This window comes from Ursus arctos, unplaced genomic scaffold (assembly GCF_023065955.2).
Source record: "Ursus arctos isolate Adak ecotype North America unplaced genomic scaffold, UrsArc2.0 scaffold_1, whole genome shotgun sequence".
Taxonomy (NCBI): Eukaryota; Metazoa; Chordata; class Mammalia; order Carnivora; family Ursidae; genus Ursus; species Ursus arctos.
The window spans coordinates 45,210,750-45,228,953 of NW_026622763.1; the positions used below are offsets into that span (position 1 = coordinate 45,210,750).

General features: G+C 35.4%; 1 protein-coding gene across 15 annotated transcripts in view; it reads right to left on the reverse strand.

Moving 5' to 3' along the window:
- Positions 1 to 18,204, reverse strand: part of COBLL1 (cordon-bleu WH2 repeat protein like 1) — a 161,164-nt gene that overhangs the window by 43,881 nt on the left and 99,079 nt on the right. For 10 of the 15 annotated variants that reach the window (XM_057318227.1, XM_057318226.1, XM_048214493.2 and 7 more), the window contains exons 3-6: positions 17,028 to 17,216; positions 3,252 to 3,453; positions 1,154 to 1,382; positions 314 to 352 (exon numbers count right to left, since the gene is read on the reverse strand). In XM_057318227.1, coding sequence (XP_057174210.1) covers positions 314 to 352; positions 1,154 to 1,382; positions 3,252 to 3,453; positions 17,028 to 17,216 — 659 coding nt within the window. The remainder of the gene's footprint in view (positions 1 to 313; positions 353 to 1,153; positions 1,383 to 3,251; positions 3,454 to 17,027; positions 17,217 to 18,204) is intronic. The other 5 variants (XM_057318233.1, XM_057318228.1, XM_048214495.2 and 2 more) reach the window with 1 other exon arrangement.

Consider the following 18,204-nt stretch of genomic DNA (forward strand, 5'->3'; position numbering starts at 1 on the left):
CTCTTCCCTCTGCTTGTGCTGTCTCTCTCTCTCTCTCTCTCAAATAAATACATAAATCTTTAAAAAAATGTTTTCACATTCTTAGGATATTAATTTTTAATCAATTATTGAAATGTTATTATTGTATTAATTTCAGAAATCAAGGAGGGGCATATAAATTATTTTTCAGGAAATAAAAGCCAAAGGTTTTCTTAAGGAATGTACACATTAGTAATGTTAAGAAAACAGGTAAAATTAGCAGCTTATTTTCAATTTATCCAATAAAAATAGAGATTTCTTGTTATAATTTTTTCTACTGATTCATATGTCTTACCTTGTAAAGACGATTTATTGAAGGCAGTAACAGAAGTGGCTACAGAAGGAGGGGGTAAAAGAGGGTAAATTGACTGTAAAGATGATGTTTGTTCAAGTAGAAAACATCACTGAGTTTTAGCTGTCTATGGATTATGTAAATCCACAATTTCAGGATGAAGTCTAAAGTGCTCCATTCACAGAGGATATAGAAGGTAATCAACCTTCACTAAACTTTTGTTTCTAATAAAGCTGATTCATGTTGACTAAATAAGTTTGCAGTTGTCTATTAGCATAGACACAAACATTATCTAAGAACTCTAAATTTGAATACATTAAATTATTTCTATAGATTAATACTGCAAGCTATTTTTATTTAAAAATTTCGGGAGTTAGATTTATTTTATAAGCTAGTTGATTTTGAGTGAAACTAGAAAAAATTTGTCAAGGAATTTACAAATTTGAATGATAATTAAGACTCAGACAAAACCATGGTGAGTCTATAGTAATTCACACTTGATTAAATCAACAATGAATTTAAATGTAAATCTTTATTTTCTGTTTAAATCTTAAAGCCACAAAGAATTAAGTTAAATCCCACCAAAAAATATTCATAGATTGATGGAAAAGTGCAAAATGTGAATGACAACTAAGAAAGGCAAGTTTTTATTCTAATTTCAAGAACTGAAATCAAGCTGAATTTTATATTTCATTTTCTCTTATTCTCACTGACACGTATTGACTTCTATTTACAGGATCCATTAACTTGCCATTATGAACTTCAGAAACCCTATATGTAAACACAATACAGGCACTTATATGCACATCCTGTCAAATGAATAAAACAAAAAGTCTTACTTACCTCTGCTGACATCCATGGCATATAATTCTCTTAGTCCCAGGTCGTTCAGAGATTTTGTCAAGTCAAGGGGCTCCTGAGATTGATAATCTTTCAACAACAGTGTATGCAGTGGATCAAACTCACATTTGCTGCATATAATGGGGGCAAGTTCTTGGAGTGGTGCATGTGGGCTAACTCTCACTATTGTCTTCTGTGTTTTCTTAAAATTGATCACTACTCTCACAGTTTTCTGAAACACAGATTAAAGCCATAGCTATTAACGTAATTTATTTACTAAAACTTTTCTACAATGATGTCTACAATAAGTGATGATCCAATTATACAGTCATACAATAAACAGTATTTTTCTATTTTGGTGTAAAATTATTATTTTTCTTTCCTGAAGCATATTCTTAGAAATAATTTGATTACATAATCTAGATTAAATCCATAATCCTTGTAAGGTATTAGATTTTAAATCTAAAAGGGAACATACAAGCCTCATAACTGATACTACTGATAATTTTGTTTGTTCCCTAAAATATTTATTATAAAATAAACAAATGTCCATTGTAATACAGAGTTTTACACATTCTATTTTATGCTTTAGTTGAGGAATATTTATCTAATGGTTTGTCAGTTGTCTCGATGAGAAAAAGGGTATTTTGGTTAAAATATAAAATTTCTGTGCTTCTCTCTATTGAAAGGAAAATAAATGAGATAACCCATATAAAAAAACTTAGCATGTGTCTGGCACATAATAAGCGATCAACAAATAAACATTAGCTATTGTGATTACCTATTGTCTCTATTACTTGACAATAATACTTTGGCTAATTTTAATATATTAGTAAAGACTATTAAGATATTCCTGATTTAGATATCTAGTACTAAATAAAATTATTGAGAAGATTTTAAACACGTCATTTTAATGTAATTCAATTAACTCTTGTATACAAATGGAACTTAGAAACATGTTACCATGCTAAGTGAAATCTGCAGTTTGCAGATCATTAAAGCTTAACACGAATTCATTAAACTAAAACACTATGTATAATCCCATGCTGTAAAATAAATATTATTTCCACCTAGATACATATGTATCTAGATTGGTAATAGTCCAATATCCTAATTAATTCTTAATATCAGTATTTTGTAGAACACAAATGTGTTCTACACAGTTAAGAATTCTTAACTATTTTATAAAAAGCTGCATAACAATATGAAAAAAATATGAGAATATATACACTCAAGTCATATATAAATAAACTATTAATTTAACTTCGGGAAATATATAAAGGCCAGTATATTAATGCTGACATTCCTAATGAAAAAATATTTCTTGAAACACATAAAATTCTATAGCTTATAGAAACAGAAAAATTTTATAAATAAAGAATTGGTATTAGAATGATTGTGGTCGAAAAATTTTTTGTTTAAAATTCATATATTACAGAAAACTGAGTCATTATATAGCTTGAATTAATGATTCAGAGTAAGTTACAACCACCATTTTACCAAGTACAGAAAAACCAAAATATATTTTAATAAATTCTTAAATAAATTCTCATTAAAAGATTCTAAAACCTTCCTGTACATATAAAACACTTTTTGGGGCACCTGGGTGGCTCAGTCGGTTAAGTGTATGATTCTTGATTTCGGCTCAGGTTATATCTCAGGATCGTGAGAGTGAGCCCCACATAGGGCTCTGTGTTAGTGGGGAGTCTGCTTCTCTCCTTCTCTGTCTCCTTCTCCCCCTGCCCCAACTCGTGCACTCATGCTCTTTAATAAATAAATAAATCTTTAAAAAATACTTTTTAAAAAAGTAATTTAAAATGCAGATCATTTATACTTGTCAGATTCTGATATGGTCCTACAGATCACTTTAAAGTGTCTAAAATTGAAAGTATTCCCCAAATTCTAGTTAATCCAAAGCTTGATAACCAAATAAATCCTAAGCAAAGTGGCCGAGGCAAACAAGATAACCACGTTCACATCAAATTTAACCAGGAAAGTCTATTTTTATTTCATCTGAAATAAATATGAGCTGCGGGTAATGCCTGAACAATCAATTTCGTATTTTTGCCAGAAGACATCAAAATCACAGTGACATTCTTACCTCTGGTATTATTGGCATAGGTTTTTTCTTATCCAAAATTTTTGGCTTTAAAATGACTTTCTCCACCTCCAACATTCCTATTGGTGTGTTTGGCTTAAATTTAATGGGGTTATTTTCAGCTGACTGCAGATCAATTGTGTAACTGGATGGATTCAAGTGATACTGTGCACAGAGGAATATCAACAAGTCCATCATAGGTTTACTGTAAAACAAAAGTAATACTGATCATAAAAGTCCGTAAAACAATTTCATTAAATGTTATTGTTCCTAGCATTTTTCTTAGAGCCTTTTTGTTTTCAGCAGATAAAACAAGGATATAAAATAGTATGTGTGAAAGTAACTTAAAAATCTAGCTACAAGATCATTTTTTCCCCACTGCAGGAAGAGATATATATATGGTCTGGGCCCTGGACTCCAAGTGTCTCCCTAACTACAAGATATTTAAGTGAACAAAATTGTAATAGTTAAAAAGTCCTGATTAGTATTCAAGACAGCTTGGATCCTAGTGTTGGTTTGACAATTATCTATATTTTTTATCTGCCAAGTTGTCATCCTATTATTATCAATTTTAAGAGAAGTTCTTCCCTTACCCAAGAGCACTTAGTTCAGCAAAAGCTCCTTTACAATATTTTGAACACCAGCAGTCTTTGGCTTATAAACTGGTTATATTCCAAAGATCTCATTAAAATGAAGCATTAAGAAGCACCACCACCCGGGTCACCCGGCTGGCTCCGTTAGCAGAGCATGTGACTCTTGATCTTGGGGTCATGAGACCAAGCTCTGCTTTGGGTGTTTAAAAAAAAAAAAAAAAAAAAAGAACGAACAAACAAACCACCACCACTCTTTGGGCTTCAGAAAGCACAGTGAGTATCTACAGGAGGAAGCCCACAAAATTCTCAGGAAAAGTATAGTACAGATTTCTTAATTCATTCAAACAACATTTAATATTTTCTAGGCCCTTGGAGAGACAATACAAGTGTTATGGCATATCTACTCTCATAGATCTATCTACTAGATGGACGAGACCAAGAGTCAGCAAACTACAATCTGCAGGTCAAAGTGGGCCCATGGCCTATTTTTTGTAAATAAAGTTTTACTGGAACACAGCTATGCTCATCTGTTTACATAATATCTAGGGCTGCTTATGTGTTACAACGGCAGACTTGAGTAGATGTGATGGAAACTGAATGATTCAGTCCACAAAGCCTAACTTATTTACTATCTGGTCTTTGACAGAAAAATGTTATGGGCACTTGTGCTCCAACAATTAATAAGTAACCAAGGAAATGTATAATCTCAAACAGTGATTAAGTGTTAAATTCCATTCACAGTGACAACAGAACAATGTGGTCTCTGAGTCTTTCTTAATTGTCAGCCCTTAAGGAAAGAACACTAAAAAAATCTTCTGTAGTGTGTGTTTTCCTCAAATGTCTGGTGATCTTAAGCTGTTAGTTCATATTTAAGACTGAGGCATTAAAACACTCTGTAAAAGTCCTATTTTCATGAATTAAGGTATAGGTTGATGGGCTTCATTTGATGGTAATCAGGTGGCCAGTTATTTTTTTTCCGTGGGGAAATACAAATGTCAGTAAAAAATCCTCCAATTTCTTGACTACATAATATGAACCCAGCTACTGGCTTTCAGGAACTTGACAGGGAAATAAGGCTAGGAATCTCACTATCCAGGCTCACATTTTTAATTTAGTACATCTGTTTTCATATACACATCATCCCCACTCTCTTAAGTGGAGTTCCCTGATCTGTAGCCTCTCTGGTAGAGCTTTTCCACAGAGGCAGTCTCCTCCCGGAAGAGGGTTAGTTGTCTGACATTGTGTCATCTTGAGGTTAAACAACACTTTATATGGATTCTCAAACCATTCCCTGTGTTCGCCCCTCTACCTCACCCTCGCCTTCTGTGGCTGTTGCCCATCCCTTCACATCTCTTCTCCTCCCCAACCTACAAGTAGCACCCACTATATACATATCGAGAAAAATAATAAAAACTCTAAATGCTTCAGCAAGGAAAAAAAGTTCTCTGGAATATGTTTCAGTCCTCAAAATATGTTCCCTATGTCTTTATTAGATGCTTCCACAATAACTTAGGAGTTCTATGTCCTCTTGAGCTACCTATTATGCTCATACATAAATTTTGGCATTGAGTAGTAGATATTAAGTTTCATCCACAGGAAGACTAGCATAATGGTATTATTCAAGTTTATTTTTTGGTAACATAGTACTGTATGAGAGCAATTTGATGCTACATACAAATTATTGACTCAGAAATAGTACCACCTTTCTCCAATAGTAAATAACAGTTAAATGGATTAGGTAATGTCTAGGTAAATACAATGTAATTATAAATACAGTAAAGCTGGAAGAGGAGAGAATTTTCACTGACAACCTAAACAGAGAACTGTGTACTACTGTCTATGAATAAATGGTGATATGTTCAGATTGTATTTCTCTCTACACATATAAATGTGCCAAGTAATAAATGTAAAAACACTAAAGTTTATACTTTAAACATCTTTTACCTTTTAAATGTACATTCTTTAGAATCTCTGCCAGAAATACACAAAAACTTAACAAAATAAAAATAGTTATTAGTGCTATTTTTCATCCCCCTATGTACAAAAATATAAACATTTAAGGAAAAAGATATTTTCCATTTTTAAAAGGTAAGCATTTAACACTCTATATACATTTACTTAAACTTTTCGATAAGCCTTAATGAAGTACTGTATCTTTATCTGTGACATTAGTTTTCTAATTTAATAAAATAAGTGCATAATGGGCCAACAATATTATAATAATGGCCTATTCCCTCAGTCAATTTGGTCATCTATAATCTTTGCACATGATATCAGACTTCATGGCAAAAAGGCTGCATGCTGACTAGACCTACATAATGCCTTGTGAACCCAACACTGCCTAAATATTTTCTAATAAAAAGTCTCTCTTTAAAAGGGAACTAGAAATCACAGAACTTCTTTTTGACTTTATCCTTTCATTCTATAATTCTGTTTAATTCTTTGTTCAATAATTCCAGAAGCTAATTTGGTCTTGAAAATATTCCTATTTCCAGACAGACAAATGCAACAGACCAGAAGTTCTATAACAGACACAAATGCAGATTGAAATTTAATACTACATGTGATAATGCTATTACAAATTTCTGGGTAAAGAACTGAATCTTCAACAAATGGTATGGAAAACTGACTAGCCATCTGATAAATAAAACGTATTTATTTAATAATAAATCTGCCGTATGCCTTACACTAAAGTAAATGCTAAGTGGACCAGATATCTAAATATGGGGATATTACTGGGGGGGGCGGTGGCAGAACAGAAATCCATCTTTACGTAGCTTATTATGTTCTAGAGCAGTGCTGCCCAACTGTTCTGCAAAATAGAAATTTTCATTATCTGTACTGTCTGATACAGTGGCCACTCACCACATGTGGCTATTAGACACTTGAAATACATTGACATAGTGGACTAACAAACTAAACTTTTTTTTTACAATATTTTTTTAAAGATTTTATTTATTAATTTGACAGAGAGACAGCCAGCGAGAGAGGAAACACAAGCAGGGGGAGTGGGAGAGGAAGAAGCAGGCTCCTAGGAGAGGAGTGATGTGGGGCTCGATCCCAGAACGCTGGGATCACGCCCTGAGCCGAAGGCAGACGCTTAACGACTGCGCCACCCAGGCGCCCCAACAAACTAAACTTTTCATTTAAACTCAATTTAAATAGCGGTCGCCTGGGTGGCTCAATCGGTTAAGAATCTGCCTTCGGCTCAGGTCATGATCCTGGAGTCCCAGGACTGAGTCCCGCATTGGGCTCCCTGCTCAGCGGGAAGCCTGCTTCTCCTTCTGCCCTTCACCCTGCTTGTGCTCTCTCTTGCTTTCTTTTTCTCTCTCTCAAATAAAATCTTAAAAAAAAATTAACAAAAATGAAAATAAATTCAATTTAAATAACCACATATAGTGAGTGGCTACTGTATTGGCCAGAGTAGTTCTGGAACGTTGGCTCTTAAAGTGTGATTCATGGACCAGCAACATGAGTATCTCAAGCCCCAGTCCGGATCACTGAGTCAGAAATACAAATTCTCAAGCCCCAGTCCGGGTCACTGAGTCAGAAACTCTGGGAGTGGGGCACAGCAGTATGTGCTTTGACAAGCGCTCCAGCCAATTCTCATGCACGTGCTACAGTTTCCCAACCTGCCATCAAAAGAGGATAAAGAAAATATATAGTACATCAGATAAATGCTATGATGAAAAATAACAAAGGAGGTTAAGAAATGTTCTAAGTGAAAAAAATGACATTAGAGCAGGGACCTGAATGGATTGGGTTATCTGGGGAAAGAACATTCCAGGCAGAGTTGACAAGTTGTAAAGGACCTGAGGCAATGGTGGGCTCTACATGTTTAAGGGAAAACAGAAGGCAGTCTGCTGGGGTGAAAGTGGTAGACTGAAACCAGAGTGACCTGGGTTTACCAAGTGAGAGACACCACCACTGGAGTTCTGAGGAGTGATGGGGTCTGCTGTACATCTAAAAGCATTATATGCTGATTGTTTTATTCATTTTTTATTTTGACTTGAGAAAAGTCAGGTTTTATTTGTAAAGTAAAACTAAAAAGCAAATGTAAATAATAGGGGTTATACATGATTTAAGAAACCACTGTCAGTTAGTTAGTTAGTTAGTTAGTTAGTTAGTTAGTTAGTTAGTTAGTGTGGCTTGAAAAGGCTAATTTTCTTTTGTTGCTGTTGTATTCAGAATAGTCTGGGGGAGCAGCTACAAAGTTATCTGCAAAAATGTGGGAGAGACAGTGGCTTAGACTAGTCAGATTTCAGATTATTTTGTGAGGTGCTGATAGGATTAAAGCCAATGCCAGAAGAAAAGAGTAAGAAGACACAAGAAACAGAAAAAGGAGCTCAGCAGTAGGAAGCGGCCAGGACTGCAGGAACACTAGAACATGGGAGGGCTGCTGAAAGGACCCAACGGGAGGCCTGAAGTGCTAATTTAAATGATTTGCTTTGTGATATCCTTACTCACCTTTCCCTGGTGACCATCACTAAGGTCCTGCTAGCTTCAAGGGGAGGTGTTAAATCAAGAAAAGAAAAGGAAATTTCAAAAGGTAGAGACTAAAAAAGTAAGAAACCAAAAATAAGATATAAAGTCAGAGCCAGGGACCCCTAGGTGGTTCAGTCAGTTAAGCATCTGCTTTTGGCTCAAGTCATGATCCCAGGGTCCTGCTTCTCCCTCTCCCCACTACCCTTGCTTCTGCTCTGTCTCTCTCTCTGTCAAATAAATAAATAAAATCTTAATTAAAAAAAAGGTCCGAGCCATAGGAGGCTCTAAGAACATTAACCCTCGAGAAATTTACAATAATATAAAGGGGAGTGAACTCTCCAAAAGATCTATAACAGGGGTTCAGGCCAATCTTATCTAGACCCGAGGGAACAGAGTGGCCTCAAGATGCCACCTGGATTCCATTTATACATAGATATGAACTCGTTTCTTGCAGAACCAGCTCTTAGCAATGTTTATTCCCAGGACCTAATACATGTCCGTACACAGTGAGGTCAGTATCACTGAATGAGGATATTATAGGAACCAGGGATTATTTATCTCTTAGATAATTCTGGTATCTCAAACACTAGCAGACAATATACAACAGTATACATACATATACATACACACACAACAACAACAACAACTCCATATATATGAGTTCTCTGCATGGTATTGGGTGTATGAAAAGGCAAAGTCACTGAAAAGAGATTCATGTGCTTTAAAAACACACACACGCACAGGCATGAAAGCTGTTTTTTCTTAATTTACACACTGGACTAGTCACCTTGATGTATTTAAAGTCAAGACATCTTTACACGGAGGTGAGATATAAGCATTAAGTTGGGTTAAGACCTTTTCCAAAAATAAACTCAGACCAGTTCAAATGCTTCAAGTATTTCATTGAAGCCTCAGCATTTGGGACTAAAAGCACAGAAGAGAGGATCCTGACCTAGCTGATTTTAAGAGGGGGAACTACTGTCTTAACTCTTTCATAAAGGAGCCTTGCCACTATAAAAGTAAGGCATTAACCTGTAAGTAGGCTCTGCATGCAATGGGCCTGCTTTGAGGATTCACCCCTCACAAACTGCACCACAGAAAACAAAATCATCTCTTGAGTGTAGTTTAGAACTATCCACCCAGAAGCCAAATTACTTCGAGCAAAAACAACAATTCTGTCTTGAGGATAACTATCCCAAGTTGATGTACCAAACAGCAGTTGGCTAATGGGTTCTACCCCAGAATCACCCCAGGAAGGATGCTCATGTTCCTGTTTGCTAAAGCAGGAGCACATGCCAGAAGTCCATCCAAAACCTGAGCCAAATCATTTAAAGTAGAAAAGGATTGGCTGCATTTGGTCACCATCTCCTCAATCAAATAAGAAACAGTATTGTCCTCTTCAATATCACTCCATCACTTTGAATTTCGGTTTATTATATTTAAGAGTCTACTGTAATTATTTTCAGATTTTTTTCTCTATAATTTCCTGGAGGGCAGATATTTTTTTAAGACTCTCCAAAAACTCTTTTCTCTTCTTTGAAATGGAGAAATCCCTATGAAATTTCCTACTCCCTTTAGAAATAAAGGACAATCCCTCATATGACTTTCCTATCTATTACCTCATTTGAGCTCACAACTACCACAAAAGCTACTCCCACTTTATGACTGAAAAAAACTGAGGTTAGAGAAGTTACATGACTAGATAATGAAGAACACATATACAACTAAGTTAAAATCAGAATTTCCTGAGTCCTGATAGAGCTACATTTTAGCCTCATAATACCATAAATCAGGATTCAGGATGGGGCGCATGGTCTGTAACAGGCTAACTACTATCTGCTGCAGTTTTACCTCAAAGAGTGATGACATCACTAAACCACCCCTTAAATCCTACGGTGACTCTTTCTGCATTCATGACACCTCTTGGGGTAATCTTGTCCTAGTTTTGCTATCTGCTAGATAACACAAGACCTCCATTTTTGTGTTTCAAAGGTCCAACTGGGTATCAAAAACGAAGGTCATGGTTCACCAAAGAATTCTCAGATCAGCAAGATGTCTCATAACTGCCTCAGTGAATTTCCAATCCCTGGACGTGTTTAAACAAAGCCATTTACCAATAGGGTGGTTATGTAAATTATCATGCAATCTGGGACACCTGAGAGCGAAAGGGGGGTACAATTAGTAATTAATCTGGGATAATAGGTATAAATAGGGACTGTCATAGGAAAATGAGGATGCATGATGATAAGCACTTATTATGAATAGGTAGGTTTCAAGTATCCGATTGGGGTTGAATTCCATGAATAAGATTCTTCCTTATTATGATTCTTTAAACCTGCCCTAGTACCCAGTAAAGCATTATACCATTTTCAATACATCCTCAAAACTGAGCTGAGTTGAATTATTTCAAGCTGCCCCTTACAAATGTATACCAACAACCCTATAAGACTTACCAATGATGGTATGGGAACTTTTAGAACACTCCCCGCATGGACGACATTTATTTATCATACGCTAACCAACCTAGCTCAGTAATGAGTTCAGGAATGAATTAATGTTCTCTAACTATTCCTACGTGCATGAAATGAAGGGGATCAGGCATATAAAACAAATAAACCTAATCTCAAAATTGAGAATGCTTACTGAATTGTGCTATAGGAAACATTTTGAAGAAAGTAACAGAATTAAGATTTGAAGACAATAGGGGCACCTGGGTGGCACAGCAGTTAAGCATCTGCCTTCGGCTCAGGGAGTGATCCTGGCATTATGGGATCGAGCCCCACATCAGGCTCCTCTGCTAGGAGCCTGCTTCTTCCTCTCCCACTCCCCCTGTTTGTGTTCCCTCTCTCGCTGGCTGTCTCTATCTCTGTCAAATAAATAAATAAAATCTCAAAAAAAAAAAAAAGATTTGAAGACAATAATAGATTAGAGCAGTATTAAACTAAAAGTTCTGATATCAAGGGCGCCTGTGTGGCTCAGTCATTAAAGCATCTGCCTTCGGCTCAGGGCGTGATCCTGGCGTTCTGGGATCGAGCCCCACATCAGGCTCCTCTGCTGGAAGCCTGCTTCTTCCTCTCCCACTCCCCCTGCTTGTGTTCCCTCTCTCATTGGCTGTGTCTCTCTCTCTGTTAAATAAATAAATAAAATCTTTAAAAAAATAAATAAAAGTTCTCATATCAAACGCTAAAAATAGGAATATTAAAAGTAAAAAAAAAAAAAAAAACCCTGAAATTCACCACTTTAGGCTAAATCTACTTGGTCATTTATCTTGGATGTTACATTCACAGCTAGTCATAAATAATTACCTTCGCAAAAACTGTGATTTAATAACAAACCTATTAAACACACACACACACACACACACACACACACACACCTTATTTAAAAAGTACTGTAAATATATCTCACTGCAACTGGGACAATTCAAATACAGACAAAGGATAAGATAAAATTGTATTGACACAAAAGTTAGAAATTATTAGCTAAAAAAAGATAGGTTAACAAGATAGCATGTGCAACATGATATAGGTAAAAAAAAAGTGACTATACAGGTATGTGTGTACATATACATTTGTGTGTGTCTGGGCATGTGGTGTATGAATAAAAGGTTATATACCGCAATGTTAATAGTTGTTATCTACCTATTTAATAACGACATGGCGTTTTAATTTTTTTTAGCTTATCTGCATTTTCCTACTTTATACAGTGTCCAATATTGCATTTGTAATTATAAATAATTAAAAAGAAAATTTACAAGGATCATTGTTATAAGGCGGGGATGCCAGGAAAGGCAGGAGAAGAGGGTAGTCCACCTAAGAATGACACTCAGAGGACATTTGTGAGTATTCTGTCACCTTTTCCCAACCAACCAGGAGAGGAGTCAGACCCCAGAGGCTGATGTGTTCCCTGGCTCAGGGCTGGGGAAGGCAGTACCAGAGTCCAGATTACAGGATTCTTCAGTTTCACCAACAAAAACTCAACCAGCACTGGGATACTGAAATACTTTAACAGTTACAATTCCAACTGTTATTTTAAGCAACTACAACTGAATCAGTACCTAAAGCAAAATTTAAGCATTTGTAGGGAGTTCAACATGATTTGTACCATGGAATGGATTTTTTGCACTGTGTTATTGAAATCTATTCACCAATTATATAATGCATTTACTACACATTTGTCATTATTTGATACTTTTCAATAAATGTAAGTATGATATGAATTTTGAAACTCTTCTAAGATCCATACTGTTGTATTACTGATATTTTTTAAAACTGACCCACATTGATCCAGTATTGTCGTTTTTCATAGTCTACTTTTTCCAATAGGTGGCACTGTAGTCCATGTAAAGCATTTCAGAGCTAGGTCTCACCCACCCAGTGCCAGTCGAAAATGGGCTTACTCTTAACTCTGCTATAAACCAGTGCTGTTGGACAGGTCAATCAGATCACAAGTCATGTGTAACGTGTCTCTGGGTCATTTTACACGCAAAGGTCAGAGAGGTGAGAGGACTTGCCTGGGAAGGGAATTATGGAATCAACTATAGGGCCCAGGATTTCTAACTTCAAGTTCTATGCTTTCTTTATTTGTGTTTTCATTTATTTCATTCTCAGATTTGCTCAAATCAAAACAAATTTCTATTTCTGGTAGGAGCATAAAAGAAAAATGTACCTTTGTCTATTTTAAATGGTCTTGATTCCACTCCTCCCTTCTGCAGGAGAGAGAGTGTGCTAATATAGCCATACAATGCTCTCTCCACAGGCTAAAAAAAGAGGATTAATGCCAATCTCTTACCAAATTTCCCAAATGAAAACTATTTTTAAAGTGTCCCAAAGAGAACAGAGGAAAAAGGAACACTTATTTAGTCAGGAATAATTACACGCTGGGCAGAGACACCTGACTATAAGGTAAGGATCTAGAGTGATAGGCAAACATACCCACATATTTCCTTATTCTCTATAACAGTTTAGCCCATAAGCTCATTTTCATTGAAAATTAACTTTCCCAAGTATCTGTAGACACCACTACTTATGCTGTTGCATAGCGCAGCATTTTCTGAGGAGGGCAGCCCCTAAGCAGCTTATCTCTAACAGCAGTATCCTTTAACGCTTACTTTTAATAAGGCACAGAGCAGCTCCGTCTGGTGAAAAAGGTTGCTTACTCTGCCAGTGCGCGTGCGCACACACACACACAGATATGTTTATGTGTGTGTATATATATGCATATATGCACACACACATATATACATATACACATTTTATATATATATATATATATATATATATTACATACACACACACACATACACACACACTACGATAAGTATTTTAATTCCATCTCCCTTCAATCAAATCATCCATGACAAGAACACAGAAATGCTCAAGGGTTTGCAGGCTGGCACCATAGCTACCCTAAATATAAGCATAGGATTGCAAAGGCAAGATGGCAGACAAAGGGTGACTTTTAGTCCTTAAAGAGGCATTATCATTAAGCTCTAGTACCAAAAGATTGGTAAGCCAGAGCAAGGTTATCGACCTAATTCAGGACAAGTTTTTAGTTTCCCCCTGAGCATAAAGTCTATTACCACCTCCGACCTTATTGTATTCCCTAATCTGAATAAGCTCTTTGGTGAAAAATCAATGTACAAATAAGGGCATTCTTCTGAAGATAATGCTATGTGTTCACATTCCTACAAATGGGACATTCTGAGCATACCTCTGCACAAGCAGACAGAGAGAAACTTTCTAAAAATCTTCCCCAAGAAGACATTTTGGGGGGAAAATCTGAAAAGTTAAATGAAGCATATAAGTTTTCCAAATATTTATTTCAGTCTAATACTGATATTATTCTTCAAAGGAAATGCATATAAATAATACTAATAAAATAAATATCCTACACAGGGAATATTTAGACAAATTAAGAAAAGACAGTCCCAGAAAATTCTATTAAAGACCATTCACAGTGACAATATGGAACTCTGATTTCTCTAAGAAAACATTATATATATAAACTTATTTAAAATTACTCTTCCTTAATCTACCAAATTCTTGTACTATTTTGTTGCAACTTTCCCTATTTCATTTATAGTAACAAAGCCAAGAAGAAATTTAAGTTATCCACGTCATGGGTTTTCACTTTAGGTAGCTAACATTTGTATTTTGCAGTTTGTTGCTATAGTTAAACATTTCTTTGTTTTTTAACCATGGGCCAACGGTAGCTGCAGCATTCAAGATATTTCAAATTGTACTTTTTTTTTTTTTAAAGGTTTTATTTATTTGAGAGAGCAAGAGAGAAAGAGAGCATGAACGGGGGAGGGGCAGAGGGAGAGCGAGAAGACGACTCCTTGCTGAGCAGGGAGCCCGATGTGGGGCTCAATCTCCGGACCCTGGGATCATGACCTGAGCTGAAAGCAGACACTTAACCGACTCAGCCCCACTCCAAATAATACTCTTAAGTATTACTGCAGCCTAAAATATCTATAATTGCAGCCTAACATATCTATAATTACTCCTAAGATATCCCGAATCATACAAACACTTTTAATCATAAACACTTAATATTAAAAAATGAGTCACTGCATCTACAACTTAAGTCATTCTTGAAAGATAAAGCTATTAAGAATAAGTCCCTGAATCCAACCCCCTAGTGAAAACACCAACATGAAACAAATTCTGCTCTCAGGAAAATTTTTTCAGCCCTAAACAAATTTTAAAAAGCAATCAGAATTTGGGACACAACTTCCTTGCTCTCTCTGTGGAGAAACTGTCTTTATTTAAAAGATCCTAGAAAAGGAACTAGGGACTATCCAAACAAACGTCTCTTCAGAACATAACCATTTAAAGTTGTTACTTCCATCTACATATAAGAGTTTAGGGAGACAACATTCATTTTAATGTATTTCTTAAATGCCTACTATAATGCAAGAAACTGTGCTAAGCACAAGGCAGTAATGATGCCCGCAAGGATCTTGTGGTTTACTCAAGAAGACAAGACATGCATATTAATTATAGCATAGAATAATATATAACTCAATGGTATAAAACGTCAGGGGAGTCTGGAAGTTGGGGGTAACAGTTCATCCTGGGAAGATTAGGGAGCCTTCATAAATAAAAGTGTCACTTGAGCTACATAAACTAACTGGAGAAAATGTGGGTAGTAAGGTACTCCAGATGGAAAAATTTTCAAAAAGGTGTGGAGGTGGAAAAGTAGACTCTCTGTAGAACAAGAGTCATGCGGCTGAAGCTTAAGATATTCAAAGGGGAGGAGGGAAGGAAAACCCTTCCTAAGAAGAAAGTCTGAGCAGTAGAGTAAGGAAACCACTGTTACCTATCAGCATCAGTAAAGAACTAGGAAAAATAGTGACTTTTTAAAAAAAATGACTTTGACTTCAGGAAAAATAACAGGAACTGCCTTCATTACTCCTAGCTATATCCATTATCCTTATTATTTTTAAACCAGGGTAATAGAATTATTTCAAGGACTGAAGATGATAGCCATAGTCTCTAACTCACAAGCTGCCTTCCTTACCTAGAAGAAGCACAATCCAGGTGATTACCCGCCTCAGCTGGAAGCCCACCAAGGACAATCCCAGGTTTCTCAACCTCCTCCAAACAATTCAACGAGTGATCTCCAAAACCACTTTTCCATACAAAATAAATGGCAAAATGCAACTTACTTAAATTTAATGAGAATTAATTTTTGTTAACGCTGAACTTTTTTCTATTTTCACATATTTTCAATAATTTGTGAAGTTACACCTAAACGTGATAGTGTATCTTAAGATTAAGGTTATCTTGAATGAGTTTCTTCTAGATAAAGCTACATTGTAAGAGTGCAATACCCAATATGTTGCTTACTTATTCTTTTGTTCTATACACTCTCACACACGTTCTCTCTCTTTTTCTCTCTATACAAAGGTCAAATCAGCTTAGATTTCTAAAACAGGACTCCTGATAACAAACGGGCAGTTGAAGGTGAAAGGTGGAACAAGACCAAGTATACAACTCATGTAACTTTCCACTTGAAAATGAAATGGAAAATTACATTTGGCTTTATTCCATTTTTCCAATTTTTATGCAAGTATTAAAAATGTCAGTCTCCTAAATCACATTTTCACTTCTTGCTAGGTTAAAGTTTAATTTTACACTTCTATTACACTTACCCACATTTTTAGTACATTAATGAAATCATTCAAAGAACTAAAAAATCCTACTAGTTTTACAGACAGATTTACCTGTTTTGATACATAAGAGAGTATGACGTTATAAGAGTAGTTAGTAACTTCTGCAAAATCAAATTCAGAGAAGCAGCTTAAAAAAAGGAAGGAATAATTTGAAGAGGAAGGGAAGAAATTTTCTTACAGGTCATTGGTTTCCTTTGTCAGCTGGACTAAACAAAATTAATATAACCAATGACTGTTCCTCTAAGGCTTTTTTTTTTTTTTCAAGAAAGCTTATTAAATAAGTAGTAAAAGAAAAAAAATCATTTCAAATTTCAAGAGTCACTTGACTGGGGCTGTGGAATTCACAGCATTGACACTAAAATATTATTTGAAAAAATTTATCACCTTTAGCATATTTAATAGATAACTGAGTGATGAATGAAGTATTTTGTCAAAGAAAAAATCAAAAGTACATATACAACAGAGGGTAGCAATGACAGAAGAAGAAAAGGAACTCCTGCTCTTTCATTTGCTGCATCGTACCTGCCATGAACAGTAGTTGATTTGATAATATCCCCAGGTAGCACCACTGAGAGTTCAATGTCTTTATCTATCGTGTTTTCTTTCTGTTCCATGATGCAAGCAGAGGAGTCTACAGTATCATCAACTGAAGAGGCATCAAGATTTCTGGTCTCAGCTGGAGGAAGTGGTGCCTTGGCTTTTGGTTTTCTCCTTAAATAAAAACAAAACACAGAAAATAAAATATATCTATTTTTATAGTAACTTTCTAATATGATCTAACTTAATAACAACACAATGTGTGTGTCCATGTTTTTCACATCTAGGGAAAAAAATGCACCAAAATGTTTACTGTTTATTAGACATGTTGGAATTAAGGATTTTTTTTTTTTTGCCTTCTTTAATTGACACTTTCTTTTGTTCTCAACAATATGATGGCATTATTTGGTAAAAAAATAAAACATGATAAACAGATTTGATATTCACCTCCATTAAATTCAATTAATGGGTTTTTATTATAGTAAAGCAAAAGTGTAATATTTTCTTTGATGAAATAAATTATAAAAATCCTTACTGTGTCAGGATGGAGATCAGCATCTCATTCCCACACTTCGTAACAGCTCTTACCTGTGTGCCTTTCATTCTATTTGTTTCCAATCTAGTGTGTCCTACCTCTCTATCCAGATAACCACCCTACCTACTCTTCGAGGTCTAGCTGAAACTACCCTCCCCAACCTCTCAACATACAGTCTCTCCCTATATAGCATATAAAAGATTCCATAAAGTTAACATTTTTTCTGGGTACGAGTTTCATCTCTCTGCCTACATTTGTAACTCTCTCCAAAAAAGAAGCATGCTATATTTCCCATTGCACTTAGCAATGAACAATGAACTGTGATTGGTTATTTGATAAAATATATTTCTGCTTCAGTGAAAAATTCTATAAATAATTACTCTAACAAATGTTTCGGTGTCATTGGGGCAACCTCTTAACCTATTTATAACAGAAATAGGTAGTAGACATCCTGAAAAAATTCACATGGGTCAATTCAATGACTTGATGGGTTGAAAAAATACATCATAAAAATAAAGTAACTACTAGTAATGACATATACCTATTTTTAAGTAATGCAAATTAAAGATTTTGAAAATGTTGCCCTTATGAAAAGCTAATTGCTTTTCAAAGAACTACTACTGCTTT